General features: G+C 47.7%; 1 protein-coding gene, 1 long non-coding RNA gene and 7 other non-coding genes across 9 annotated transcripts in view; 4 read left to right on the top strand and 5 right to left on the bottom strand.

The window, feature by feature from the left end:
* The first annotated feature begins 11,335 nt into the window (after nt 1-11,335).
* Nucleotides 11,336-12,702, top strand: LOC120240358. The gene is made up of 2 exons (XR_005530629.1): nt 11,336-11,424; nt 11,616-12,702. It is a non-coding gene; the product is annotated as an uncharacterized LOC120240358 (long non-coding RNA).
* TRNAV-UAC lies at nt 11,483-11,555 on the bottom strand. Its single transcript has one exon. It is a non-coding gene; the product is annotated as a tRNA-Val (tRNA).
* On the top strand, nt 11,839-11,924 carry TRNAR-UCU. The gene is given in 2 exon segments: nt 11,839-11,875; nt 11,889-11,924. It is a non-coding gene; the product is annotated as a tRNA-Arg (tRNA).
* TRNAL-UAA lies at nt 12,281-12,363 on the top strand. The gene has a single exon. It is a non-coding gene; the product is annotated as a tRNA-Leu (tRNA).
* A 2,637-nt stretch (nt 12,703-15,339) lies between the features above and the next one.
* On the top strand, nt 15,340-15,412 carry TRNAK-UUU. The gene has a single exon. It is a non-coding gene; the product is annotated as a tRNA-Lys (tRNA).
* Nucleotides 15,413-16,368: 956 nt separating this feature from the next.
* Nucleotides 16,369-16,441, bottom strand: TRNAF-GAA. The gene has a single exon. It is a non-coding gene; the product is annotated as a tRNA-Phe (tRNA).
* A 2,132-nt stretch (nt 16,442-18,573) lies between these two features.
* Nucleotides 18,574-18,646, bottom strand: TRNAK-UUU. The gene has a single exon. It is a non-coding gene; the product is annotated as a tRNA-Lys (tRNA).
* Nucleotides 18,647-21,803: 3,157 nt separating this feature from the next.
* On the bottom strand, nt 21,804-21,876 carry TRNAF-GAA. Its single transcript has one exon. It is a non-coding gene; the product is annotated as a tRNA-Phe (tRNA).
* A 4,659-nt stretch (nt 21,877-26,535) lies between these two features.
* LOC120240334 (oxysterol binding protein) overlaps nt 26,536-27,777 on the bottom strand; it is a 36,014-nt gene continuing 34,772 nt past the window's right edge. The window contains exon 14 of the mRNA XM_039245045.1: nt 26,536-27,750. Within this exon, the coding sequence (XP_039100976.1) occupies nt 27,608-27,750 (143 nt within the window). The 3' untranslated portion in view covers nt 26,536-27,607. The remainder of the gene's footprint in view (nt 27,751-27,777) is intronic.

Below are 27,777 nucleotides of genomic sequence, written 5' to 3' on the forward strand. Positions count from 1 at the left end.
CCCCAATTAATAAGACCATCTTAAGGCCAAAGTTTCCCCTTTGTCCTATAGCTGCGTCCTCTAATAAGGGTGGCCTGAATTGGCCTTCTCTGAGACATCTTCTTTTGGTGAAATTGTCGACAACTTAGAGTCTTTGATTCATAAATTGGCCTCTCTTAAAGAGACTCCAAAGCTTACATCACCGAACACCTCAATTTACAGGTGAGGAAATAGGTCTGAGAGAAACTTACTTCTCAGTTGTTGAGTTGTGGCCATTGTTGCCCAACCAGTAATAGTAAAATGATCTCCAGGGACCAGAAGTCAAGGCAAGGAAGCCCAGCCACCCCTCCCTTAGTGGAAATCATTTTCCACTGCCAACCTTGGAAAAAAATCTTTCCTCTATTGTAGTATTATGAAAGGTGTTTGCTTATCTTCATCTGACCAAGGAGTAGATAGATACCTGAGGGCTTCAGGTCCCTTTAAGAATTTCAACATCATTTTCCAGCCATTCATTCCCAGTCAACCCTCCAGAGAAAGGAATCCTATCCTGTGTGCATTGCTAGAATGTGCCTGACTCAAGTCCACAAGAAACAAAGGCATAAGAGTAAACTCAGGGGTGCCTGGGTGATTCAGTCAGTTAAGTGGCCAACTTTGGCTCAAGTCATGATCTCATGGTTGGTGAGTTTGAGCCCCGCGTCAAGCTCTGTACTGTCAGGTCAGAGCTTTGAGCCTGGAACCTGCTTTGAATTCTGTTTCTCTCTCCCTCTGACCCTCCCCCGTGAGTGCTCTGTCTCTCAAAAAATAAATATTTTTAAAAAAATTTTTAAAGAATAAACTCAATTTGGGGGCATTTGCTTGGCTCAGTCAGTTAAGTGTCCGATTTTGGCTCAGATCATGATCTCATGGTTTGTGGGTTCAAGTCCTGCATCAGGCTCTGTGCTGACAGCTCAGAGCCTGGAGCCTGCTTTGGATTCTTTCTCTTTCTGTCTCTCTCCTTCTCTCTCTCTCTCTCTCTCTCTCTCTCTCTCTGCCAAAAACAAATAAGCATTAAAAAAAAGAATAAACTTGTTTTTCATTATTCAGGCCTCCTTTTTAAGAGAATAGAAAACGACATTATATTTGAGTTGGTCTCCTGGAAACCTATTAAATTTGTCAAGCAAATAGATGAAATCAGTTGTCAACTAAAATTCAAATTGTTCTTGGATCCCAGTCTTATCTCCAATGCAATCTCTGATGGATGCATGAGGTAAGGGAAGTGAAGAGCCATTTGCATAGCCCGATTCCAAGAAAAACCCAAGCAAAGGAAGCCTGCCAAAATACAGCCATCCCAAACATCTCTATCACTGCCTCGCGTTGCTCCCTTGGTGCTGGCTTGAAATTCTAGCTCTTGGAATATTTCATAAGATAGACACAGTATGTGGGGGACAAGCTAGGGAGAATGCCACCACTTCAGAAGTTAGACATGTGTCCGGATGACTGTAGCAATATGATTATCTTGTTGGTGGGGAGGGGACATCTCTGAGTCTATTTTCAGGGGTATGTCTCTGGGGATTCGTTTCAAATGGTTTATTGGATTAGTCAAAGGCATCAGGTATTCTCCAAGAGTGGAGGTGATGTAAAACAGGAAAACTGCAGTGGGTGGACATGAGGGGTTAAGTCCAAGTCCAGGCTGTCAAAGGTAGTGCAAGAGACCCAGGTGCAGAAGGATGGGACACCTCAGCACAGCAAAGCAAGGCAAACACTATTAAAGAAACTCACACTTAGGCCAGATCCTGGACTCATGGGTGTTTTACCAAAGCTGGAAGACCTTTTAAAAAGTCTCCATTTGCTTCTTTGGGGTGGTTTTTACTTCCTGCCTAGAACTAAAATCATTCCCCTCACTTTTGACATCAGCCTTGACTTTTGTATCTAATTACTCATGTGACAAAAACAGCAAGAACAATTCACACTTCCTTTTGAACCAGAATACAGAATCACATTCTGCCCTAACCAGTATGTTCTTTTCTCAACAGTAGCAGATCTTCTCTTCTTTGTAAATTACTTTAAAATTATAGGGGTGTCTGGGTGGCTCAGTCGGTTAAGCGTCCGACTTCGGCTCAGGTCATGATCTCATGGTTCATGGATTCGAGCCCCATGTCGGGCGCGGTGCTGACAGCTAGCTCAGAGCCTGGAGCCTGTTTTGGATTCTGTATCCCCCTCTCTCTCTGACCCTCCCCTGCTCAGGCCGTCTCTCTCTCTCTCTCTCTCTCTGAGAAATAAATAAAAAAGAAAAAAATTAATATTTTTTATTATTTTGGTGGAACCTGGGTGGCTCAGGCAGTTAAGCATTGGACTCTTGATTTCAGCTCAAGTCATGATCTTGTGGTTCGTGAGTTCGAGCATTGGGTTCCACACTGACAGTTCAAAACCTCCTTGGGATTCTTTCTCTCTCTCTGCTCCTCCCCCATTCTCTCTCTCTCTCTGTCTCTCTCTCTCTCTCTGTCAAAATAAATAAATGTTAAAAAATAATAATAAAATAAAAAGCTTTATTATTCAAGTATGATTGACATACAACGTTATGTTGGTTTTAGGTGCACACATAGTGATTCCACAACTCTGTACATTAAGCAGTGCTCAACACTCTAAGTGTACTCACCATCTGTCACCGTACAAAGTAATTACAATATTACTGACTATATTCCTTATGCTGTACTTTTCATCTCTGTGACTTATTTATTCTATAACTGGAAGTTTGTAGCTTTTAATCCCCTTCACCTACTTTTTTTGTCCTCCTACACACACCCCTTTATAAATCATTTTGTTTCCATAAAAATCCTGCTTTTCTTAAAACTTAAACTTCCCTTCCTTATACACTCCTTTAGAATTTAGTCTTTTAAGAGGCAAGTGATGAATTGAGGACTCACAAGACAAAAAAAAAAAAGTGTATGTGTTCTTCATACACACATGTGTGGTTACATATAGACTACTTAGTATAGGAAAAAAATATATATCGAATGTTAATTTTGAAACACACACACACTTACTTTTAAGAGACAATTAACTGATTAGGGTGTTCACAAAAGAGTCTGGTACTTTAAGGATGCTAGGGTGCCTCAGTCAGTTAAGCACCCAACTTCAGCTCAGGTCGTGATCTCACGGTTCATGGGTTCAAGCTCCGCATTGGGATCTGCGCTGACAGCTAGCTCAGAGCCTGGAGCCTGTTTCAGATTCTGTGTTCCCCTCCCGTTCTGCCCCTCCCCTGCTCGTGCTCTGTCTCTCAAAAATAAACACTAAAAATTAAAAAAAAAAAAAAAGACTATGGTACTTTGGAGACAACTAGTATAGATTAAAATCCATTTCCCAAGAAAACATGTTTCTTCTCCTTTAAGGTGATGAGAATGTTGTTGGATAACAATCCTTTAACATATGGATTCTTATACAAGATTTTTTTTTTTTTTCTACAGAGAGCATGTGCGAACGGGGGAGGGGGCGGGGAGGTGGGGGTGGGGAGAGAGAGAGACATATAATCTTAAGCAGGCTACATGCTCAGCTTGGAACTTGACGTGGGGCTCGATCCCTTGACCATGACTTGAGCCGAATTCAAGTCGGATACTCGACCACCTGAGCCACCCAGGCACCCCTCTAATACAAGATATTTAAGTTTTTGCTAAATTGTTCAATATCTCCCATGTTGGGAAGCTGTATTTCTAAAGAAGCTTATTGTGAATTAGGACTAGTGTCTACAAAGCAAAATGCTGTGTAACGTTTCCGTACCACTAAAAGGAACCATTCCCCTTCCACGATTTTCTCTTTGGCAGACAAAACTTACCTGAGATTTTTTATTTCCAGAGAGGAAGCCCCAAAACCTTTATCACATGCATTGCCTTTCCCCCAAGTTTCAGATCCTTCTCTGAGAAGCAAAACGACTTTGCACTTGAACTCATGCACAGATCAAGAGGAGCTGCTCTGTAGATGCCTCCCTGAGGTGTAGCTGCTGTAATCCTCAGGGCTCCACAAATCGCAGCTGGAAGCTTCTGCTTGGGCAGCCGATGTGCTCCTGGGCCAGTGGTTCCCAAACCCCAGTGGGGACAGAATCACCTGGCCATTTACTTAAAATGAGAAGTCCCATCTCCAAGAGATTCAATAGTCTTCATGGGTACCAGGAATCCACATCCACTTCTCGGTGGTCCTGATGTGAGGGGCCCGAGTGCACTTTTGACAGCACTTTGACTCCAGGTCAGTGTTTTTCTTTTTCTTTTTTCTTTTTTCTTTTGTTTTAGTTGTCTTTCTTTCTTTCTTTCTTTCTTTCTTTCTTTCTTTCTTTCTCTCTCTCTCTCTTTCTTTCTTTCTCTTTCTTTCTTTCTTTCAGAGAGAGAGAGAGAGAGAGTGTGTGTGTGTGTGTGTGTGTGTGTGATAAAGGCAGAGAGAGAGGGAGAGAGACCAAGCAAACAGGCTCCCTACTGTCAGTGCAACACCCGATGCGGGTTTTGATCCCATGAACTGTGAGATCATGACCTGAGCCGTAACCAAAAGCCAGACTTCTAATCTGCTGAGCCACCCAGGAGCCCCCCAGGTCCGTACTTCTCAAACTGCAGAACCTCTAAGGGGTGTGATGTTGTTAGTAGGTCTGCACATGCATTTTTAAATGAAATGGAATAGTCTAGGGTAGAATAAAAAGGCACAGAATTCTTCAAATGATAAAGAAAAAAAGCTCTGTTTCCTGAAAGCTTCATTTCAGATACGTACTTAAGATGTAAATAAAACATATTTCTTAGCACGTGCTTCAGTGAAATCAGTTTGAAAACCATTGGGCAAGGATGTACTCTCTGCCTGCACTTCATAAAGCCCCCAAACCATCAGGTCCAGTTACCAAACCCTCAGACCCTTTAATATGGAACAGTGTGCCCAGTGCTCTGCTCCCTTCACTACTCCTGTCCATTGTCAGCACTCAGGGGACAAGTGACAGCCGCTCAAAGGAGCCACGTTCTGAATCCTGAAGGTCAGTGGATAAACCAGGAGATTCCAGCAGACTGAAAGTCCAAGAAAATAGGGGATGGTGGGGCTCTAAAGGACTGAGGTGCCGGGAGTCACACCAGCCTCTCTGGATGGCAGTCACAGCAAGGACATGGCAATGTTTGAACAGCTCCTGCCATGAGAAACGAAAGCTGGTATCTTTCTGCTACTACTGGCTCATGTTGGAAATGAGACTGCTGGTATTGACCAGGCCTCACAATATTCCAGATCAGACCCATATTCTGAACACAGATACCTCATAAGGAAAAGCGTATTCCTGCCTTTACAAAAGAGATTTTAGATGAAAGCTCTGTGGATGATTGTCAAAAGGCTCTTCCTATGGGCCTTGCAGATCCAAGACTTAGATAATAAAGGGGGTTAAGAACACAAGAGTTACAATTGAGCCTGGCCCTGAGACAAAGAGCCTAATTTAAAGTTAAGATACAGTTAAGGGCAGAACATAAGTTACTACATATATCTTTGCTAATTGGTGAAGCATGGCAGTCCCTTCCTCAAGGCCTGCATTCCACAAACCCCCTCCCTTATACTGGCAGCTGGGATGAGGACGGATAAGAGTAGCTAAAACATAAACCCAGGTGCAAAGACTGACACATTTATGGTCCCCATGGTGCTTGCACATTCAGCATCAAGGAAAAGGCTTGCTCAAGCAACTTAGGAACAAGCCTAATATACATTCTTCCTCTTGTGATTAAAAATTGTCTAGAGGCCTACCCATGCAAAATAAGATGTTTGTTAGTATCTTAATCTGGGGGACTGACGTCAAGAATATGGGGAGGCTCTGCAAGAATACTTTTGTAAGGCCTGTTTCTGTACACCTTCCGCTAATCAAAGCATCTTATTACAAATAATTAGCCCCTGTAAAAATTCTGTCTTGTTATTGTTGGACCTTAAAATAAAGACACCAAAACCGACAGGACGGAGATGCCTGCCTGGTGATCAGAAAGAATCTCCAAGGCTCTCTCACTCTCTCTCTCTCTCGCCGACACCATCCATCCTTCAGGGACCCCTGGACCTGCCGGAGCCGGCCTCCGGCACTGAGGGCCTTCGAGTCTTTATCTAGCACAGTGTGTTGAACAACCTCATGGCACTGAAAAATCACATCATAAAACCATGTGTCTTTGAGAAAGAGCTGAGGTCAAAGGCAACATTCACCTTTGCTAAAGAGATGAAAATTTTCACCAAACTTTTATTTATTTATTTATTTATTTATTTATTTATTTATTCATTCATTTATTCATTTATTTGTTCATTCATTCATTCATTCATTCACTCATTCATTCACTTTAAGAGAGAGAGAGAGAGAGAGAACACAAGTGGGGGAGGGGCAGAGAGAGAAGGAGAGAGAGAGAATCCCAAGCAGGCTCCGCACTGTCAACGCAGAGTCTGGCCTGGGGCCCCATCCCACGAACCGCGGGACCATGACCTGAGCCAAAATCAAGAGTCGGCTGCTGAACGACTGAGCCACCCAGGCGCCCCTGCCCCAAACTGCAACCATGTTAAACTAGTTATTGTTTCCATACCTTTTAATACACAACTTCTGAAAAGAGAGGTCACCCTTGAAGACTAAAAAAGCTCAGAGGCAAGTTGGTTAAAAACTGGTACCAGGTGGGGGTGCCTGGGTGGCTCAGTCGGTTAGGCTTCCGACTTCAGCTCGGACCATGATCTCATGGTTCGTGGGTTCAAGCCCTGCATCGGGCTCTGTGCTGAAAACTAGCTCAGAGCCTGGAGCCTGCTTCAGATTCTGTGTCTCCGTCTCTCTGGCCCTCCCCTGCTCGTGCTGTCTCTCTCTGTCTCAGAAATAAATAAAATTGGGGCCCTTTGAAATTATTTCCAGTGTCACTTTTTTTAAGTTTTCCAGTATTTTTTTAAGTTTATTTATTTATTTTGAGATAGAAAGCCCACACAAGTTGGGGAGGGGCAGAGAGAAGTTTATAAGTCTTTCTTATATGGCTTATTACAGTTATTTTGAGAGAGAGAAAGCAGGAGAGGGGCAGAGAGCAGGAGAGAGAGAATCCCAATCAGGTTCCATGCTAGCAGTGCAGAGTCTAACTCAGGCTCAATCTCACAAACCGTGAGCCCATGACCTGAGCTGAAATCAAGAGTCGGAAGCTTAACCGACTGAGCCAGCCAGGCGCCCTTCCCATGTGGCTTATTTCACTTAGCATAACACTTTTGAAATATATCCTTGTTGTGTGCATCAGAAGCTCATTCCATTTTCTTGCTAAATGCTTTTCAGTGGCATGGCTGACCATTTTTACCAATTCACCAGTCAAGGCCATTTGGTTTGGTTCCAGTTTGGGGATTATGACTAAAACTGCTATAAACATTTACACATTGGGGCACCTGGGTGGCTCAGTCGGTTAAGCATCCGACTTCGGCTCAGGTCATGATCTCAAATTCTGCTTCAAATTCTGTATCTCCCTCTCTCTCTGACCCTTCCCTGCTCATGCTATCTCTCTTTCTCTCTCTCAGAAATAAATAAAACATTAAAAAAAATTTACACATCCACCTTTATGTAAATGCGTGCTCTCTGGCTCTTGGGTAAATACCTACAAGTAAGACTGCTGGTAAAACGATACATGTGGGGGTGCCTGGGGGACTTGGTTGGGGAGGGCCTTCACATCTTCATGATCTCACAGCACTGAAAATCATAAGAACGTGACCTTACTTGGAGACAGCGTTTTTTAATAGAGATAATCGCACTACGGCGAGGCCATTAGGGTGGGCCCAGTCCCATATAACTGATGCCCCAAGGGGAAGCAGATAAAGGACAGACAATATGAAAAGACAGAGGGAGAACACTGAGCACCTACAAGGCAAGAAGAGAGGCCAGTAAATGCAGAGCTGATGCTCCGAGCACTTGGCATTTTCTAAAAATGTCCCACAGGGGTAGGGGGTGGCCCAGTCGGTTAAGCATCTGACTTCAGCTCAGGTCATGATCTCACAGTTCATGAGTTCAAGCCCCACATCAGGCTCTCTGCTGTCAGCTGGGTGCCTGGAGCCTGCTTTGGATTCTATGTGCCCCTCTCTGCCCCTCCCCTGCTTGCATGCTGTCTCTCTCAAAAATAAATAAACATTAAAAATTTTTTTTAAATAAATAAAAATGTCCCCACGGGAAAACCATATTGTTCTACCTAAACTTACCAGACTTATTTGCCAAATCAGTAATAATAATGATGATGATAGATGACATTTGCTAAGTGTTTGCCCCATGCATTTCATCTGAAATAACTTTATATACAGGGGAGCCTGGGGGCTCAATTGGTTGAAACACTGACTCTTGATTTCAGCTCAAGTCATGATCTCAGGACTGTGGGATCAAGCCGTGAGCTGGGCTCTGCACTGAGTGTGGAGCCTGGATGGGATTCTCTCTCTCTCTCTCAAATAAATAAATAAATAAATGAAATGCTTCACATACAGTAATTTACTAAATCCTCTTGAGAATCTAACCTGATCTGTATTTGCATTTTACAGAGGAGGAAACTGTGGCCCAGAGCAGTTAGGCAACAAAGCCAGTGTCATACAGCACAAACAGGTGATGTACTGTGTCACAGTCACATAATCAAGAGTGGCAGAACCAGGAATTGAAGCCACAGTTTGGCTCTGGAGTCTACAGTTTGAGCTTCTGTGGTCTGTGCACTACCCAGAGCTAAGCCCTTTGTGAGAAGGGAAGGAGCCTAGCGTATGCAACACAGAAAAGCAGAAGGAAGCTGCTTTGATGAGCCCAAGGAGTACCAGAGGGAAAGCCTATGTCAGCAGATCTCCTGGAAAGTTCTAAGGAAAGGATGTTAAGGAACTTTGAAGCTAGAGACAGGCAGAACCAGTTTAATTTTTGGAACCTATGTGATTTTTACCAAGTTGACTGATCTACACATCCAAGTCCTCCAGAGCGACTTACAAAATCCCTTTAGAGGGGTCTAATGTCCCTGTCTCATGGCTTACCCAGTGCCTTAGTCTGTTCAGGCTACTGTAACAAAAATACCACAGACTGGGTGGCTTAGAATAGCAGCAGAAATCTATCTCGCAGTTCTGGAGGCTAGGAAGTCCAAGATCAAGGCACTAGCAGATTTGATGTTTGGTGAAAATGCCATATCCTCATTCATAGATCAATCACTGTCTTCTTGGTGTCCTACATGGCAGAAGGGGTGAGGGAACTTTCTGGGGTCACTCTTAAAAGGGCACTCATCCCACATAAGGGTTTTATCCTCAGGACCTTCCAAAGCCCCCCTCCATCACACTGAGGATTAGCTTTCATCATATGAGCTTGGCTGGGGGGCGGGGGGGGGGGGGGGGGGCACAAACACTAGACCACAGCACCTAGTTATAGATTTTTCAAAAGGACCAAAGATGCAACAGATAAATTTTAAGGAAATAATCTGGAGAAAATATAGCTTCATTTTTGGAATATAATCTCAGAATGGGGAAGCACTTTCTGGGCAGGAAATTTTAAAGCTCCCCCCCCCAAAAAAAAATAATAAACACAGGGATAATGAATTTGACTACATTAACAGTTTTAAATTGCTACATAGCATAAAATAGCAAAAATAAAAATTAAGAGACAAACAGCAAGTCTGGGAGATACATTTGCAAAACATATCTAAATCTATATTTATAAAAAGCACCTAAAAATCAATAAGAACACATTAACAATATAATAGAAAATTGTACAAAAGGATTCAACAGATTGCAGGACGGAAGGAAGGGAGAAAGGGGAAAAGGAAGATAGGGAGGAAAGAGAATGGTTTTTAAGCATATGAAAAAGTATTCAACCTTACTCTCATAAAAGACAGGTAAACTAAAACATGTTCCTCTTTCAAAAGGCAAAGAGACCTAAAAGCCTGTTAATACTTTTTATTTGAGAGAGACTGAGATGAAGCAAGCACTGTCACGTTGGTAGGAATGTAATATTGTCCAGATTCTGGAGGTGAAGGCATTCATAGAAATATAACATATATATGCCCAGCAATTCCTTTTCTAAGGCAAATAGGCAATACTCTGTCTAGGTTGGTACCCTATTCTGTCCCTGGCCCGTGTGACCCTGGGCAATTACCTACCCTCTCTATGCTGCTTCTTTGGGTCCCAAATGGGTTAGATAATAATACAATCATGGCGAGTCTCACCTGAGTCAGTCTCCTGCCTAGCCACATAGGAAATGCCTAGATAAGCTTTTGCTATTATTACTCTTATGTTCCACTCCAAAACCAATCAACAAGGAAATCCACCACAGAATTGTCTGTAAGATGGAACACGAGTTAGTTGTTCATTAAATACCACAGACTAAACAATTGTGGTACATCCAAGCACTGGAAGCCAAAGAACAAGCAGACTCAACAATGACATAGAAAGATTTCCAGAATATTGTTGGGGTGAGGGGAGCAGTATCAATCATATGCTTTCTTTTGTACAAAAATCCTAAGTGGCTAATAAAGGAAATGGGCATCTATACTGGTGAGTGCAAAGAATATCTCTGAAGAGTCACAAAAGAAACTCCCAGCAGATGAAAGATGGGAGGTGTCCAAGAGAAAGCTGGACACGAGTTAAAGGCGAGAGCACAGATTCTAATCAGTAATATACTATGGCAAGAGGGAAAAGTGTCCAGCGTGAACTGCACTCAACTTCGATTTGTACCATAAGGGGACAGGAGGGGAGTGATCGCAGCTCAGTAGGCCCAGGGAAGCGAAAATTATAAAAATCTGGAAACGGATGGAGCTGGTCCCTGAAAACCCCATGTGGGTTTGCTAACTGGTTCTTAACTCCAACAAGTTAGGCTCCTACCTTCCCACAGAGGCTGAGAGACAGGGGCCCTGTGTCAGGCGCTGGCTGGAGCCAACAGTAAATTGGCCAGTCTTCTCAGGCAGCACTGTCAGGGGACCTTAGGGATGCTGCTAGAAACAGCCTGGTTGTTTGTTCAAGGCCGAGGTGGACAGGCCTGGTTGACCCAGAGGAGCCAGGCTAGAGTTTGGTCACGGAGACAAGCTTTGTCAGAGGGGCGCATCACGGTAGGACACGCAGAGCTCTTTGAATTCTTTAACATGTGCGTATAATTTTCCAAAAAGATGTTTAATTTCAATAAATCATGAGATCGGTGACGTTGGAGTTAATCAACACGGGAAGGCGGTGACCCTCCGGATATCCTCCCATTGAGCGGTGTCAGCAACTTTCTAAGATGGCGGAGGAGCAGGTGAGCCCAGGACCCCGGCCCAGGCCCTGGGAGGGGGCGCCGCGGTGGGGGTCGGGGAGGCGCAGGCGCGGAGGCGCGCTGTGCCTGGAGCCGGGTCCCGGCGCCTGCACGTCCCCAGAGGCGTCACGTCGCCGCAGCCGCGTCGGTCGATCTGCGCAGGCGCCCACCGGCCGGGAGCCCGCGCGGCCTGGCTCAGCGCCAAGCCCCGGGCTGGACCGCAGCGTCTCTCGCTACCCGGGGTAAAACTCAAGGTCTGGCTGACAAAGGAAAAGCCTGAAAATGTCCCTAAAAGGAATAAGGACAACCTCGTGGTTCCACTGGGGCTCGAACCCAGGACCTTCTGCGCGTAAAGCAGATGTGCTAACCGCTACACTATGGAACCGCGCGGTGCAGCAGCCGTCCAGGGTGTGGTAAGTGCACTTAAAGAGCTTTCTCTTTCCAGTGTGGGCGGAGACTGAGCGTAGAGGCCCGGCCATCGCTCCCGCAGAGAAACTGTCAGAAGGCTCTCGGACTGCCAAGCGCAGCTCCCACCCACGCTTCTTCTCGGCTGCACGCGCTCCGCCGCTTCTCCGAGAAAGAAGGCGCAACCGGACCCGCGACGAGTGTCCCGGGGCAGACGGCGCGCCTGCCTTGATGTAAGCAGCGCGGAGAAGGGAGGAGTGCCTGGCTCTGTGGCGCAATGGATAGCGCATTGGACTTCTAGACAGATGGAGGTATTCAAAGGTTGTGGGTTCGAGTCCCACCAGAGTCGCTTTTGTTTTGGTAGAGGAAGGAAGTAAAGAAAAAATCCCACCTGGACACCTTTAAAATTCCCCATCCCACTCGTCCCCTAGGAAAAGGAAGGAAACTCATTCCAACTTCCTGTTGGGTCCTCTCGTGTGATGGTGTTGGGAGATTCGTCACCCGAGTCTTTCCAGTCGCCTTTAGGGGGCCCCAGAGTTTCCGGTGACTGGAGGTGGAGAAATTAGCGAGACGTGTTAAGTTTCGGAGACTTTTTTGCACCCACATTGCGCTTTTACATTCACAATCAAAATTTCTAATTGTTTTGAAACTTCAGTAACTCCATATTGCTCAAGTGGGCTAAAAATGAACGCGCGCTTGCAGCGTACCAGAATGGCCGAGTGGTTAAGGCGTTGGACTTAAGATCCAATGGATTTATATCCTCGTGGGTTCGAACCCCACTTCTGGTAAAGGCTCGTCTGCTTTTCTAAACAGGAACTTACGCTTTGAGTTTCCCGAGGGCTTTCAAGATGGTAAACAGTTGCGACCCTCTGTGTGTTTTCAGTCTTAACAGGCTGAGAGACTATGATGGACGGAAGTAACAAAGACAGCCTGAATGGTTACATGGCAATGACGTGTTAATCTGACTGTTAGTGTTTTTGCCAGAAACGGAAAGTGTAGCAAGAAATTCAGAGTTGATGGTTTGGAAAACTGAAGGAAAGGGTCCGTGTAAAACTGTACTACGTTGGGGTGGGGTGGGGAGTAAAAGCGTTCACCCTTTGAAATTAGTCAACAGTTATTTCTTAAGATCCTGCGTTATGGCAAGTACTGTTCTAAACGCCGGGGTTATGGGAATCCAGAAAATTCTGGAAAAGTAAAAGCTAAAAAATGAGGGTAACAAAAAAGACAAGGTCCTTACCAACAATATGCCTTATCCAGAGGCACTTACATCACAGAGTGACAGAGGGAAGAGATGGTTTATAAACAAGCAAATAAACAGAATTTCAGATGGCAATGAGCGCTACAAAGTAAATAAAACGGGGTGGCACAATAGAGTGGCATAGAACTTTCTCAGGGCAACATCATTCCATTTGTGGAAATCATTCGCCTTGACAGGAATGTTCTCCCTCTGTCTCTACCAAACAAAACCTCCCAGGAACCAGTTCTGCTCTCCAAATCTTCCCCTGACCCATGGCCCTCATTCATTGCGCAACCTTTTTGAGAGCTTGATCTATGCCAGCCACCAGCCAGGCACTGGGGACACACAGGGACTGTCTGCCTCCCAGCAGAAACGTTGGAGGAGGAAAGACTGTGTGTCTTCAGACAGGTGTTGAAGGTAGGGTGTGGTGAGTACAGCAATAGTGACAGCCTCAGAGGCCCCCAGCACGTAACCTGATCTGGAGAGGATCAAGCAGGGATCTCTGGGCAAGTCCTCAATCTGGTCTTTAAAGATCAAAGGGAACATTCCAAACCAAAGAAACTTGGAAAGTGGGGAGAGGATGGCATTTCAAGACCGGGGGGTTGGGGAGGATGGAAGGAAGTGGAAAAAAGCACAGCGGCTGTTAAATGAAATACAGACAGCTCCAGTGAACCCTCTCTATGCTGAGTAGGCCAGTTCCCCGCTGTTAACGCTCAATGACATACAGTTTGGGACTTTGGTTCTCAGTGTTTGGTACCTGTGGATCTAGTCTTGTCTCAGGAAGCAGATCTTCTGGATCGCCCGCACTCAGTGTTGTACTGAGCAGGCCCTGTGAACAGAGCCCTGTTGTAAGAAGCTGAGGTTAGGCCAGAGGCTCACTAAGTCCCCCGGGACTGACTTCCCAGCACCAGCAGCTCCTCACCAGGGGGGACCTGGTTTTAGTTTTCTTGGTGGAATCTAGACTTGTCATCTGATTCTTAGAGATGCACATCCTCACTTGTGAACACTACCTTATTCATTTGTGATTTTTCAATAGAGTGATTCCCCTCTCAAATCATGAGACATGGAGGGACTCCCCCCTCACACACACACACCCTTACTGGAAAGAAAATTTGTGCTTTTAACCTTTCTTTTCTGGGATCTGTAGAAAACACAGGATTAGGGATGCCTGGATCTGAAGGGCTCCCTGTGTGATCCCAGAAGGTTAGAAGAATTTAACAGATTACATGAAAAGAATGCATTTTCTTTGCTCCAATAACACAGTTGTACCTAAAGGAAATGGTGAGAGCCTCCTCTTACAAAATGTAGCCATTTTTATTGTTTTCTATCCTTAAACATCTCTTATGTACAGGCAAACCCCAAATATACAAAATGTATAAAGAAAATATATTCCTATACAGATCCTTTATTGTTTTCCACAAATATCCCATACATACTGTGTAGCATCTTGTGTTTTTGCTTACCATAACATGGATATCTTTCATAACAGGTTACCTTTTAAACATGCTGATACGTTTCATTCCTGATACATTTCGCATCAAGTACATTTCACAAAGAATGCAAACCTCAACGTTCCCCCAACACAGGGGAGTGTCTCTGAACTCCAAGCAGGACGAAAATGGCGTGAGGTTCTACATCATAGGATTCCCTTCCTTTCAAGGGATCTTGTCCAATACCTCAAGAAAGGATATGGCAATGAGGGAGCAGGATGAATGAAAAAATTAGTTGAGTCCGAGATACAGCTGCCAGGATAACAGGACTTTCTCAAAATATAAAATCCCACCTGGCCTAAACCGTTCAGCAAAAGCTCTGGAAAAATGTTCAGATTCCCTGGAGAACTTCCTGTCTGCTCGTCCCTCTGCTCAGAATTCTTTCCAAGACTACAGGGGCCCAGTAACCATTCACAGCTTCTCTAGCCCCCTAGAAGACTTGGCTGCCCTTACTTCTGGTGTCAGCCCGGAGCCTGCAAAAAGCCAGTTTCCCACCATCAAAATGCTTGATTGAGTGCGTCTGTTAGTGTAGCTTTCTGCTGCACTGAGGACCAGGGCTGGGTCTTTGCAGCTCAAGTTTGCTTAGGTGCTGGGGAGCAGCATGCACTCGATGAATGTCTAATCAGTTATTCTTAATACGCCACCAACAGGACACTCCGGGGCTCTTCAAAGACCAACACTGGAATAAAAATCCCGCTGCTCAACCAGAAGCACGCCCGGAGTTCCTAAATCTGGAGAATTCTTTAGGGGACGTTCCCTTTATCCTGTGCCAACGCTTAGTTGGCGGGGGAGGGGGGAAGGGGAAGGGGAGCAGCACGGGGGCGGAGCAGGCGAGACAGCAGGTTTTTTCTTTAAAGTCTATCTCTGATGGGACAGAGAAGGGTTCCATTCAGCCCAACACCCACTGGATCTTGATTTTGTACTTCCACCCTCAAGAAATCAGTAAAGGGTCTCAGGATATTAATTCAATAAGAAAAATGTACAGCCACGTGGACTATTTCCCTGCGGATAGAGTTAGGAAAGAACTTTCCTTGTGAGCCCGGATAGCTCAGTCGGTAGAGCATCAGACTTTTAATCTGAGGGTCCAGGGTTCAAGTCCCTGTTCGGGCGTAGGTTATTTTAAACTCCAAAAACAAATTTGAGACTGTTAACACCATTCTTAGACCCCCAGGTAAGGGGTTATGCAAAGCACCGCTGGGATCCCTTCCGCGCTGGGAGAGAAGGGTACCCCCTTGTGGGCCTGACCGGCCTCGGACTTCGCGCATGCGCACGGTGCTCAATATCAAGCCTTCAACGCTCAGGTTTTTCTCTTCCAACTTTGGAATGTTACTGTGCCTTCAGATGTTTTTTTCGTTGAAACTTACGTGTATTACTTTCATATACAAAACGCCAATAAACTGCACCCCCATCGTCATTCCCGACAGCAATGCTCCTGACAGTAATTGGCGCCCCGTTTATTAAAGGCATGGTGAGAAAGCTGAGGTTCCAAGGACTCTTTCAAATAGAGACACGTGCTTATGAGTCACATTTCCGGCTGGGGACCATCCTTCACCAGATTTCGGGCGCGCCCACGAGAGGCCCTGGCTTTTGGGTTTGGCTTCGCAGACAAACGTTTTTGAGGGCAGTCTGCACGTCTGTCGCCCACGAGAAAACCTTGCGAGCCTGGAGAGCTGACCGCACTGGGAACTGCGAACAAACACTAGGGAGCCTGGTGTGCGGTGGTGCGACTAATGCCGGGCACTCCGCGGCTCCGGACTTCGCTACGAGGACTAAGCCTCCGAACCCTCCCCGTACCAAGTGAAGCACCTTAGCCTCCCCTGAGCGCGCGCCGAGACCCGCAAGGCCGCTGCGCAAGCGCGAGGGTGAGCACGCGCGTGAGACACCCGCCTCCCCTCAACACACACGCATCCGCTGCGCACGCGCGGGGGGTTGGCACGCGCCCTGAGGCCGGCACGGGCACTGCGCAGGCGCACCCGGAGGCACTGGGCGGGGCTCTACGGAAACGAACGCACCTCGGTACCAACGTGGGTCGGCACCTCGGTCCCAACGTGGGTCGGCAAAAACGCTGCCGAAACCCGGGATCGAACCAGGGACCTTTAGATCTTCAGTCTAACGCTCTCCCAACTGAGCTATTTCGGCGGAGGCAGGAGCCCTTGCTACCCTGTTAAGGAAATTTAAAAGAAAGAAAAAAGAACTTTTCACTTATCTCCGCCTTTTCAGTTCCCAATTCCGCTCTGAGGTTTGGAGGGCAGTGAATGAGAAAAGTAATCCCTGGCATGTGAGGAAAATTTCGCGTTCTTCCTAATGCTTTCTCTACCTCTCCCCAGGGCCCTAGTAAGAGTAAACGGCCACTTAATAAGTGCCTACCGTGTGCCCAGCCCCATGAACTTATGTGGTCTTATTTGATCCCCACCCGCCTCACCCCTGCCGTAAGGTTGATGATATGGTAATTTCTAAATGAAATAACTGATACGCCTCAAATCATCCAGAATTGAACCAGAGCTGTCCAGCCCAAAAAGTCTTGGTCAAAACTGATGTTAGGGTTTTGTTTGGTTGATTTTTTGGTTTGGGTTTTGTTTTTTCTTTTTTCTCACTTTTCCCCCTTTGGGGAAAGGCAGAGGGAGTGAACTTGAGTTGAGGAGGGACGGAGGAACTAGGAGTCCTGAATGTCTCCACCCCTGTCCTCTCCTGCCCCAGCCTGCTCTGTTTTTGTTCAGTCAGGAAATGATTGGAACAGACACTTCACTTTTTAAGGTTGCCAGAAGTGCACTTGATCCCTTTCCAAGGAACTTCCTCAGAGAGAAGAGTGTCTGCCACAGCTCCTCACCTTGTTTCTCTCCCTGGGACGCCAGATTAGCCCCATGATTCAATTTCTTCAAGAAGGTAGCCTCACTGACCCAACCAAACCACTCCACCCTTGCTGTCCCTTCAGCACATATCAACCAACACAGATCACATGAGTATGGGCTTATGATCTTGGGCATATGGGGAGTATGTTTCCTGTGAAGTGATTCCTTCTGTGTTTCCATTTGTATCCTGTTTCCTCCCTAGATTGAAAACTCTTGAAGACTATTAATAATGAGAATACTCTACAATATATTGAATGTTTGCCTCGGGGCAAAACTCTACTAAGCACTGTGCAGGCCTTGTTGGATGCTCTTGCTCTGATTCCCTTTCTCCTGATAAAGCTGCGCTTCGGAGACGAGCTAACCGTGGGTGTGTGCAGGCGCGGCATCAGGCACTCCAGCCTGCAGGGCAAGCCCTGCCTCCCTCTTGAGAGCTACCTCCATCCTGGCCCTGCTCCACTAATCAGCACTCCCTGGGGAGCACAACCCATCGGCTAAGGGGGCAGCTGACTCAATCAACCTAGGCCCCATCCTGCTAAGGAGATCAAGATGGACTTTCTTCCGTTGCCTGGCAGAGACAAAGAAAAAAAAAAAAAGGCTCCATCTCTAGTGATGCAAGAATGTACCTTTCCTTCACCTACCAGGGAAATTAGTTTTAGTCTTTCTCTTTTGTCCACAACCCAACTTCCTCAATACCTCGCCGGAGCCGAGTGCTTCCTTTGTTAGTTTGTAGTCGGTGCGAGCTGACTCTTGGGTTTTCTCCAGCCCCTTGAAGGCACTCTTTCCAATACGCACGTTCTTCCTCCCTCAGCAAAGCTGCCATCGCCGCCTCACCTCCTCCCCTGTGTTCAGGGTCACACTGTGGGGTGAGGGTGGGGGGGAAGAGAAGACTTCATTTAGAGAGAAAACTGCTCTATTTGGCGCTTCTGTTTCTAGATGGCCTTCTCTTCTTTTTCAGAGTGCAGAAATATTCTCTAGAAGGCTAGTAATGTGGCTTGTTGGTGCAGGATCCGTGCTGTAATCCCCCGCACCTAGCGGGAGGGAGCCCCAGAGGGGTCAAGGCTGCCCGCAAGACAGCCAAGGGGGACGGCGCCCGAAGGAGGCGCAGGGACGTCCTGAAGCATCGGTTCCCCCTTCCTGTGAACACAGCAGTAACTGGGACCTCCGCGGCCCCGCCGGTGGCTGCAGAATAAAACCGCGTACTTAATTCCCTCCAGCAGTGCACTGCGGGTCTCCCGGGGGACCTTCGCACAAAAGTTCGCACTGTCCGTCCTCGCGGGGGCCGGGCTTTTCCAGGAAGCGGCTGGACTCGCAGCCTCCACTCTCCCAAGATTTTACTCCCTTCTCTGAAGGCACCCGGATAACGAAAGCTGTTCCCGAGCGCTGGTTCTCATTTTTAAATTACTAGGAAAAAGGTTACAGTATCGCCCGAACAGGGACTTGAACCCTGGACCCTCAGATTAAAAGTCTGATGCTCTACCGACTGAGCTATCCGGGCTCACAGCGAGAGTCTCCCTCTGGTGCTTGAAGGCTCTGTTGTCGTTTGCGCTGCGCGCCAACAGCACCACGCTGGGCGAGCTCCCGGATTCGTCCTTTGTGTGTGGTTAATCCAATTCCGACCCACGGACCCCAGGGAGACGGGAGGTGAAGGGGAGGAAGCGGGGAAGGCGTCAGGTCGTTCTTTGGCAGCTGAATGCAGATTTCTTAAATATAACAAAATTAAACGCGCCCCCTCTTATTTAGAGACTCCGCGGCAAACATGAATCTTCAGTTCTGCAAAAGCCTGCGGAGGGAGGCGAAGCCATTGCTTCACTGCACCCCGCGCTCCACGCAGGTCTTTGCCCTGAAAGCAAAGAGCACGGAGTCGGAGACCACAGTTCGTGTTAAAGCTGGCATGTGTCCCTTCTTCCGAGAAGCACCACTTCGCAGTCCCTCGTCCTCATTGCAGGTGCCCCCCTCAAAAGAAGCGCGAAGCGGATTAGATGAAAGAGACAAGGGCTAGAATCAGAAGGGCTAGCAGCCGCCCGCGGCCTGGGCCTGGGGAGCGCGCCCCCGCCCGGCCCCGCCCCTCCGCGCCCGGCCCCGCCCCGCCCCCTCGAGCTCCGCCTCTACGCACGCGCGCTCTCAGCCCTGCGCGGGCGGACCCGCCTCCTCCTACCTCTCACCAGGACCCGCTACCGTTCGCACGTTACAGATCCCTCGCTACCTTTCGGTCCTCTGGGCCTTTGCACATGTTGTTCCCTCGAACTGCCATGCCACCTCCCTTTCACTCCTTCCCCTCGCCCGCCCGAGCAGCGTGGAGAACTCAGCTGAACCGCCACTCTCCCTGGGAAGCACCTCCCGGTGACCAGCACCATCCCTAGTCGATCGACGCCTTCCCTGCCCTTGCGGAAGGGCCAGCGTGGAAATATGGGGCAGCAAACCTTTGGGAGCCTGGTAATCAGTGCTTTCATAAAGGAATATCCAAGTGCTTTGGCAACACAGACGGACAGTTAGCACGCGGGCAGAGTAGAGCGTGGCAGGGGGGAAAAGACATGGAAACTGTGTAGGTATATGCCAGGAGGGCGAGAATGGTGCTTCGGGCAGTCACCCTGTATTCTCCGAGCTTCTTGCTTGGATCCCAAGTGCTTCCCGCAGAGATCCTCTCTTTTCCCCTCAGAAACAAATGTGTACAACAGTGAAAGAGAGAGAGGGATTATAAGAAATTGGCCCACAATTGTGGAGACTGGCAAGTGCAAACTGAGTAGGCCAACAGGCTGAAAACTCAGGCTTGGTGTTCATGTTGTAGTCTTGAGTTTAACTTCAGGAAGGCAGTAAGCCGGAGACCCAGGCTGGTTTTCTATTTAGTGCCTTCTCCACCAGGAGACGCCCCGCTTGGCTCTTAAAACCTTCAGATGGCTGGTTAAGGCCCAGCCACATTACAGAGGATAATCTGCTTTACTCAAAGTCTCCTGAGTTACCTGTTAATCACACCTAAACACCTTCCACAGCAAGCAGCATCAGGACTGGTGTTTGACTGAGCAACAGCAGCCTTGCCAAGGGGACCTATAATATTCCCTGCCACACATGCCGACATATGTATGCAACACGCAAACTCTGAACTACCCAATCTATTAATACATCATTTTGTTTTCCTTCTTTTTGACCAGCATTAGATTTCAAAATGCATCCTTGCACCCAAGAACCCAAAGGTTTGGGGCACAAAGCCCCTCATCAGGTAGCATATTGGCACAGATGAACAGAAAGGGGAGGGCATATAAATAGGTCCCAAAGCAATATTTCTCCATGTTGCCTTTCACCACTCCTAGGGTTTTTAGAATATGAGGACTGAATCACCATTCTCTGTGTCCCCATGTCCCAGCCTGGCACCCAGCTAGAAAGAAGGCATGCCTAAGTGTATTTTGTTCCATTGCACTACCTTGAGTTGAGTGACTCATCATCTTAACAAGTTATTATAATGGTCATCATCATCATCCAACCCAGAGTCTCCAAATTTCCTCTCTCCTCCACCGCTATCCCAGACCAGTGTAAACAACCGTGCAAGCCTGGGTCAGGTAGGATGGTTTGATTCCCTGCGTTCCCTGGGAATCCCTGCGATGGCCTCCTCTGATGGTGATGGTCCCAAATGCGTTTTGTACATTTGGAGATTTTGAGAATAAGGAACTACCACTCTGTTCTGAAATCCGGATCACCGTGACTAGTTCCTAAGGATATTTGCAGGGGCGCGGTGGGGCAGGGGGCGCATCGAGTTCAGAGCGTATGTATGTACGTGTGTGTGATGTTCAATAGTGGTTTGTGATTTACCAAATGAAAATTTACATTTAAGTTTCTGGGAAACGAATGTGTACTTTGTATGATCCACGCGATATTTGAAACATACTATACTAAAAACAAAACAAAACAAAAAACCCCCATTTGTTTCTTTGAAATTCAAATTCAGTTGGGTGTCCTGTAATTTGATTTGGTAACCCCGCTGTAGACGTGAACCAGGAAGGGTTGCCCGTACTCACCACCATCACCGCCACCACCACCAACAAAAGCAGACCTGGGTGCTTGTTTCTGTTAAACCAGCTGGACCAAACCGAAATCGAAGGTTTCTTTGGCGGAGAGAGAACTCGGGCTGTCAGCATCCCCATCGAGCCCCCGCGCGCCCAAGACTAAGCCTCGCGCCCTTCGCTCCGCGCCCCGCGCCCTTCGCTCCGCGCCCCGCGCGTGCGGCGGCGTGGCCGCTAAGCCCCCTGCGGAGTCCGGGCGCGCCAGGACCTCGGACCCGCGGGAAAGGTCCTGGCGCCAGCAGCTCCCGGAACGTGGCTGGAAACAGGAAAGAAGGCAGAGGGCTAGACTGATCACCAAGCAAGCGAGCGTTGTGCAGTGCAGACGGTGAGGGTGGTCTCAGCCAGATCCAAGGTCGGGGAAGGGACCCTGACTTTAACTCGAGCAGTTTAAAAGCAACGACCTCTCTCTCTTTTTGGTTTCCAATTTTGTCCACTCCCGGAGGGGAAAAAAGGCAGGGCAGTCCCTCTGCGTCTACACCCCAAGCTCGTGTGGGTGGAGAATGCCGGCCCCCCGCCCCCAGGGTGGCCCGGAATTCTTTCATAATGAGACCTGAGCCGCACGCGGAAGGAGTTACTGCTGGCAGTGACAGCTAAAACCAGTGCCGAAACCCGGGATCGAACCAGGGACCTTTAGATCTTCAGTCTAACGCTCTCCCAACTGAGCTATTTCGGCAGGTTGCGAAAGGTGCTTTCCGCATTTCTGTAATGAAATAGTATTTGTTCCGTTGTAACAGAACAGATCAGAATAGGTTCAGCTGGAGGTAAGCATCTAGCAAATATTATAGAAGTGATAAAGCAAAGCCTCTGTGTATAAGCTAGAACTGGTAAATAATTTTACTTTTCTCAGCTGTTTGGACTTAAGAAATAGATGGAACTGAACAAGAGGGCCATGTGTTTACACAGGCTGCATATGTGGCTTTTCAGGTTTCCTCCAGATGAGGTATGCGTAGAGTCGTGGCATCTGTATGCTAAAACGTTGATTATCCCAACCTAAATCGTGAAAATATGCCTCCGTTTTTGTAACCCCACCTGGACGTCTTTAAACTCTCAAATATACAGACACTGTCAAAAAATACAGTTGGCTGAGACGTCTCTCAAACTCTAAGAGGCAAGCTATGGTTTAATAATATACTCTAATAGGTTGATTTTATTCCACCTCCTCCTATTTAATAATTTTGCATCCCTAGCATTCGCATATATAAAATGACCGAGCCCCAGCACTAACTGGATCAGGATCTCTGCAGAGGGGGCTCAGGACTGTGCATTTTGTAAATGGACCAGGTGAAATTTAATGAACAGCCCCTCTTAGCATCCCATCCCTCAGTCTCACAAAAATGTAGCCGTTACCAAGAGATTGACACTTTAAGTTGTTTACTCAACCTCTTTACGGGGAGGTCCCGCTCAGAATGTCCAAAAATGAACCCATCTTTCCCTCTAAACTTACCTTTCTATCACCTTCTGTCTGAATCTCTCAAGGTAGAAAAACACAATTTCCTCCCTCTCTGTTCTGTACCCATAATCAGACCCAAGTGCTGTTCATTCCAGTTCAGGGTTTCTGGGCTCCCTCCGCTTCTCTTCATCCTCACATCTTCGCCAGCCTCTTCACTGATCTTCCTACGTATAATTCATTTCCCACACTAGAACCCTTCACCCTGCTTAAAAATCCCGCACGGGCTCCCTCCTTGAGAGCAAAAACCAAGACTTCTTTCTTCAGATGGGCTGTAGCCTCCCATGACTTACTTGGGCCCTTCCTCTCTCCAGCGCCGGGCCAGTGCTCTCTCCTCGCTCTGAACACCCACCACTCACGCAGCCATCCAGGCACAGGATGCTTTCCTAGACTCCCCTTCATCTTCGTCCACGCCGTGTTCTATACATTGCCCTTCCCTGTTAACCTGTGGCTCTTAACCCAGATACATTCTCCTCCTTCTAGAATTCTCCGACATGTCTCCATAGGCCTCCTCCCCACCAACCATTCCCTGCAGGCTGATGGGCCCCCTCCAGTGCTTCCACCAGCTCTAACTGCCTGTTTGTCAGACCTCTTTCTCACCATTTGTGTCCTTAATGTGTGTTACATAGCAGACTGGAGTGGATGCTGAGAGAGGAGAGAGAGAGAGAGAGACAGGGAAGAGGAGAGCGAGCGAGCGAACAAGAGAGTGCTATGTCTCAGGGCCAACTTCTTTTAAAAAATGTTTTTACTTACTATTTTTGAGAGAGAGAGCGTGAGCGGGGGAGGGTCATAGAGAGTTGGGGGGAGGGGAACCGGGGGGCGGGGGAGACAGTATTCAAAGCAGGCTCTGCGCTGACATCAGAGAGCAGGAGGCAGGGCTCAAGTTCACAAACTGAACCAGGAACCACGAGATCATGAACTGAGCGGAAGTCAGATTCTCAACTGGCAGAGCCATCTAGGAACCCCCCAACTGGTTCTTAACTTTTAAAATCACCTGGTTAAACTCAGGTGTGACCTCTGCAAGGCTATTGATTGAGCTCTTTAGTTTTTGCCTTTAAAGAGGCCTCATCTGGCCACCCAGCCTCCTTCGCCCGAGGGATCAGTGTGAACGAGGGATCAGTGTGAACGGGGAAGGTAGTAGGGAGGAAGGCCCCAGGCGAATAGAGCTACCCATTACTTTATGAGCTTGGAATGCTTCCCACCGGACAGGGCAGATCACTGGGCAAGAGCTTTATAAACGTCTAGAAGCAAGCTCTAAATGTTGACAACAATCTTAGAGTTTCACAGGGTATATACCTTATAGTGAATAAATTCCAAAGATTTTTCTACACCTCCTTTTAGGGTTGTTTTTCATTTATCTTGCTGAAAGTAGAGTTAGCCCTTAAAATGTAAAGGTTTTACCTCTTCTGTGGGACCTCCAAGGTCCCTGACAAGGTACTAATTTATACTTGTGCTGGGTTATCATTTTGAAGCATGAGTGATCCCAGCGCATCAGGTTACAGTAGCCCATGGAAAGATTAGAGAAGGGATTGTTAATATGTTTCAGGTACATTTGACCGCCCCTTTTGGAGGAAGCCATATAGCACACTGCTATTCAAGATTGCCGGATGTAGGTCTCACAAGTGCAAGGGTCTACTGCAATGGTTTTCCACTTGCCAAGAAAAAAAAAACCGGTAAATTGCTGAATTATCGTCAAGCCCAGCAGTGTGGATCAGGCAGACTTGAACAGATGAGTGGCCTTACCAAGAGCCAGGCTAGAACACTCCCTGGCGACACAGCTCATTTTGTGGACAGGAGAGCCTTGAGAAATCAAGGAGCCTGGAGGCTGAACTCCAAGGTTGCTCCTTCCTGCAGGTGGACCTCCAAGGTGGCACTTTCCGTATCACTAAGCCTTTGCATAATATAACCTAATACAGGAGGAAATGACTTCACTGCCAGCTGCCTTCCAACCCAGTTTCTCTGAGGACACAAGGTTGTAAAGGTCATTGACTCGAGAGTCAGACAAGCCCAGCTTTGGATTCCAATGCTGTGACCAACCAATCAGCTGTGTGACCTTGGGTGACTTAGGGCTTTTTTTCCCTCCCAGTGCCTTTCTTCATATTCAACATGATTCTAACATTTACCTCTTAATTGTGTGTGAGCCAGACAGTGTTCAGAATCTGTAACTCAGCCCGCTGGACCCAGGAGCAGATCAGGGCCCGAGCCTGCCCTGACGTGCCGCCTCTCCGGGCCCTTGGATTCCTTCGCCCACCTCTCCCCGTCCTGAACTTTACAGTGGAAACCTAACGAAGCCTTTTCAGTCCTTAATGCTCTCCAAGGCCTTCAAATCAATACCCCATTGCTTACGTTTCAAAGTACAGAATTTGAATCCCTACATGAAACAGCTAAGAATCTGAGAATCTACATGGGCAAGTGAAATTAAATGCAAGAAAACTTTTATTTTTGGAGGTGAAACAGGCCCAACATGAAAAGCACTAGACACGGCTCCCCTGGACCCAGGGAGGGACACGGACGATCACATTCCATTGAAGTGGAAGGGGCTGTTGAAACTACTCTTCTGCCCACAGGCCCTTGGGAATGTTGCCAAATGGTTGAAACACCTAGAAACCCATGCCCCATTTTCCTTTCAATTTCTCGCAAAGACTAGCTGCCCGCCTCCCAAGAACGAACGAGCCCCGGGCCAGTCCTCCAGCCCCTCAGCCACCACCGCTTCCCTAGTGGGAGTACAAGTGAATCAGACAAACGATATGGCTTTTTAAAAATTATTTAATTTAGTAGTTTTCTTGGAAAAAAGAAACCGATAAGGCAAAAAAAAAAAAAAAAAAACGAAAATATATATAGTTTTGTTTCGATGTGACTTCATTTCACCTGAAGGACTCAAAGCTTCTCCATTAGCAGGACTCTGACTGGGGATCAGGCTGGAAATGTAGTGCAGATGGTGGAGGAAGAAAGGGGGCCAGGGGATAAAAGCAGAGCTGTTCAGTGTGGTTGAGGAATCCCCGCTCTGGCTGAAGTCCATCCCCTGATGAGGTCACAGCCTTTAGGAGCCCCTGCGAAAGAAGACCCAGCGCGACCCCGCGCCTACGGTGGGAATCGGGGTCTTGGAGGAAACTCCCGGGCAGCTGCCCCTTTCTCAAGTGCATCGCAGCTAAGAAGGGAGGGATGGCGAGGAAGGAACAGAAGTACTCATCAGTCTAGTGTAAATCCCATTCCTACGCAGGGATGGCTTCCTCTGGAATGATATTTCCCCCAGGACCCACCCTGGCTGAGGCTCAGCAGTTAAGGAACAGAAACAAAAAGCACTAACAAAAAGCATACAAGGAAGGCACCTCAATTTGTGGTCCTCAACCAAGGGTGGGCTGCACGGGGGTAGATCTGGGAACGGGATGGCTGACACAAATACAGAACACAACATGAAGGAAGCCAGGGCCAGATGGGAGGGCTTCTCTCACCCACCCCCACACGACGGCACTTTCAGCCCCACGCCCTGGGAAGAAGTTTCTTTTGGGAAATCAGCTGTGTGTGTTCCGATGTGGACAGGGGCGGAATTAAACTGGAAATTACCGTCCTCTCTACCCACGCTCTTCCTAACAGAAGAAGGAAAAAAGGCAGGAAAGAGTTAGGATCTGGGTTTCCAGAGCCGGGCAATCGGGAGAGCAGAATCGCGACAGCAGGCAGGCATCCATGACGCAGCCCAGGGATCGAGTCCCTGCTCAGTAACTGCCACACGTGATCCTACGCCGGTTCGGGGCCTGCCAGCCCCTGAAAGATGGAAACAGGGGAGGCCCCAGCCCAATCAGTGTGTCCGAGAGAGAGTCCCAGGGAGACAAATAATACCAAAAAACAAGATTCTTAATGGGAAGAAGGAAAATCAAACAAAAAAAATTAGATTTTTCTCTACATATATATAATATACAGGTATTTAACACATTATTCGAGAGGTGGCTCCAGTCCATAGGGCTTGAGAGATGGTGAAAACTTTTGTTCCAAATTAAGTCCTTCTCTCAAATTCTGAAGTGTGTCAGAAAGGGGCAGGTAGTGCTTTGCTCCACACGGGGGCCCAGACCCAATTGGTGTCGCGCTGGGAGAGGGAGATGGGGGTGGGGACAAGAAAGGCGATGCAGGGTGGGGATGAGGAGGAACGGGGCAACAAAGTGACTTGCGGTCTTTTCCATCCTGCTTTGTGTTCTCGGAAGTTCTCGGCCTGAGGAAGTCCGTAAAACTCCCTTGTGAGGATAATGCGACCCTCCTACCGACCACCAAAGTGGCCTCCGGTCGCTGTCAAAGACGGAGAACAGCAGAAGGGTATTTTACGCAAGTGAAGTAGAAACTTCCAAGAACGTCACTCTGAATACTCCAAGCTTACAGAACAAGCCCCCTCGCCAGCGTTCCGACACCGCAGTTACCTCTGGGCGGACATCCCACTGAACCGACCCCGTCTGTGACCCCGTTTCGTATCGCCACGTCTATGCTCCCCTGCGGCCATTCACAATGCCTCCGCTGGTGAGTCTTACACGCTCCTCTTTGAAGGAACTGCTATGTTCAGCTCTTGCTCTGAACAGCACCAAAATGCCCCTGAATCATCATCTCACGTGGACCTTGGCTGAGCAGGGTTCTACAGGGGAGGGCGAATGACATCATCTTAAAATGGGGGCAGAGGGAGAAGGAAGAGCCAAGAGTACTTGACTTTGCAGAAGTGGAGTAACGCTAACTTTCAGCAACGGAACCTCCCCCTTACAAACAGGTATCTAGTGTGTCGATTTCAGTTTCAATCAGCTAAGGCAACCAGCCAATCACCACCACTGGGGTCTGCTTCTGGTGATTGATTTGGAAAAAATGATTGGTTAAGACAGACAAACTGGAGGAAAGCGCTTGGTGAGAGTCACAAGTGCCAGCTTTCCCGCACATCCTCTGTCATCTTCTCCTTTGGATCCTCCTCCTTTTTGTTGCTGCCATTTCAGAAAATGTCCGGGCATGAGGTCCAGTCCTGTTTTTCTTTACATTCCCAGTATCCTCCCCTATAAATATGGGTTAACTCCTTGGTAACAGGGTCCTTCTTCCGTTCAAACCACAGTGCCTTATAGGGATCGTAGGGCGTGCCTAGGAGGGAAAGCGGGGGAGGGGGAA

This window comes from Hyaena hyaena, unplaced genomic scaffold, assembly GCF_003009895.1.
Source record: "Hyaena hyaena isolate Hyena2069 unplaced genomic scaffold, ASM300989v1 scaffold_252, whole genome shotgun sequence".
NCBI classification, from domain to species: Eukaryota; Metazoa; Chordata; class Mammalia; order Carnivora; family Hyaenidae; genus Hyaena; species Hyaena hyaena.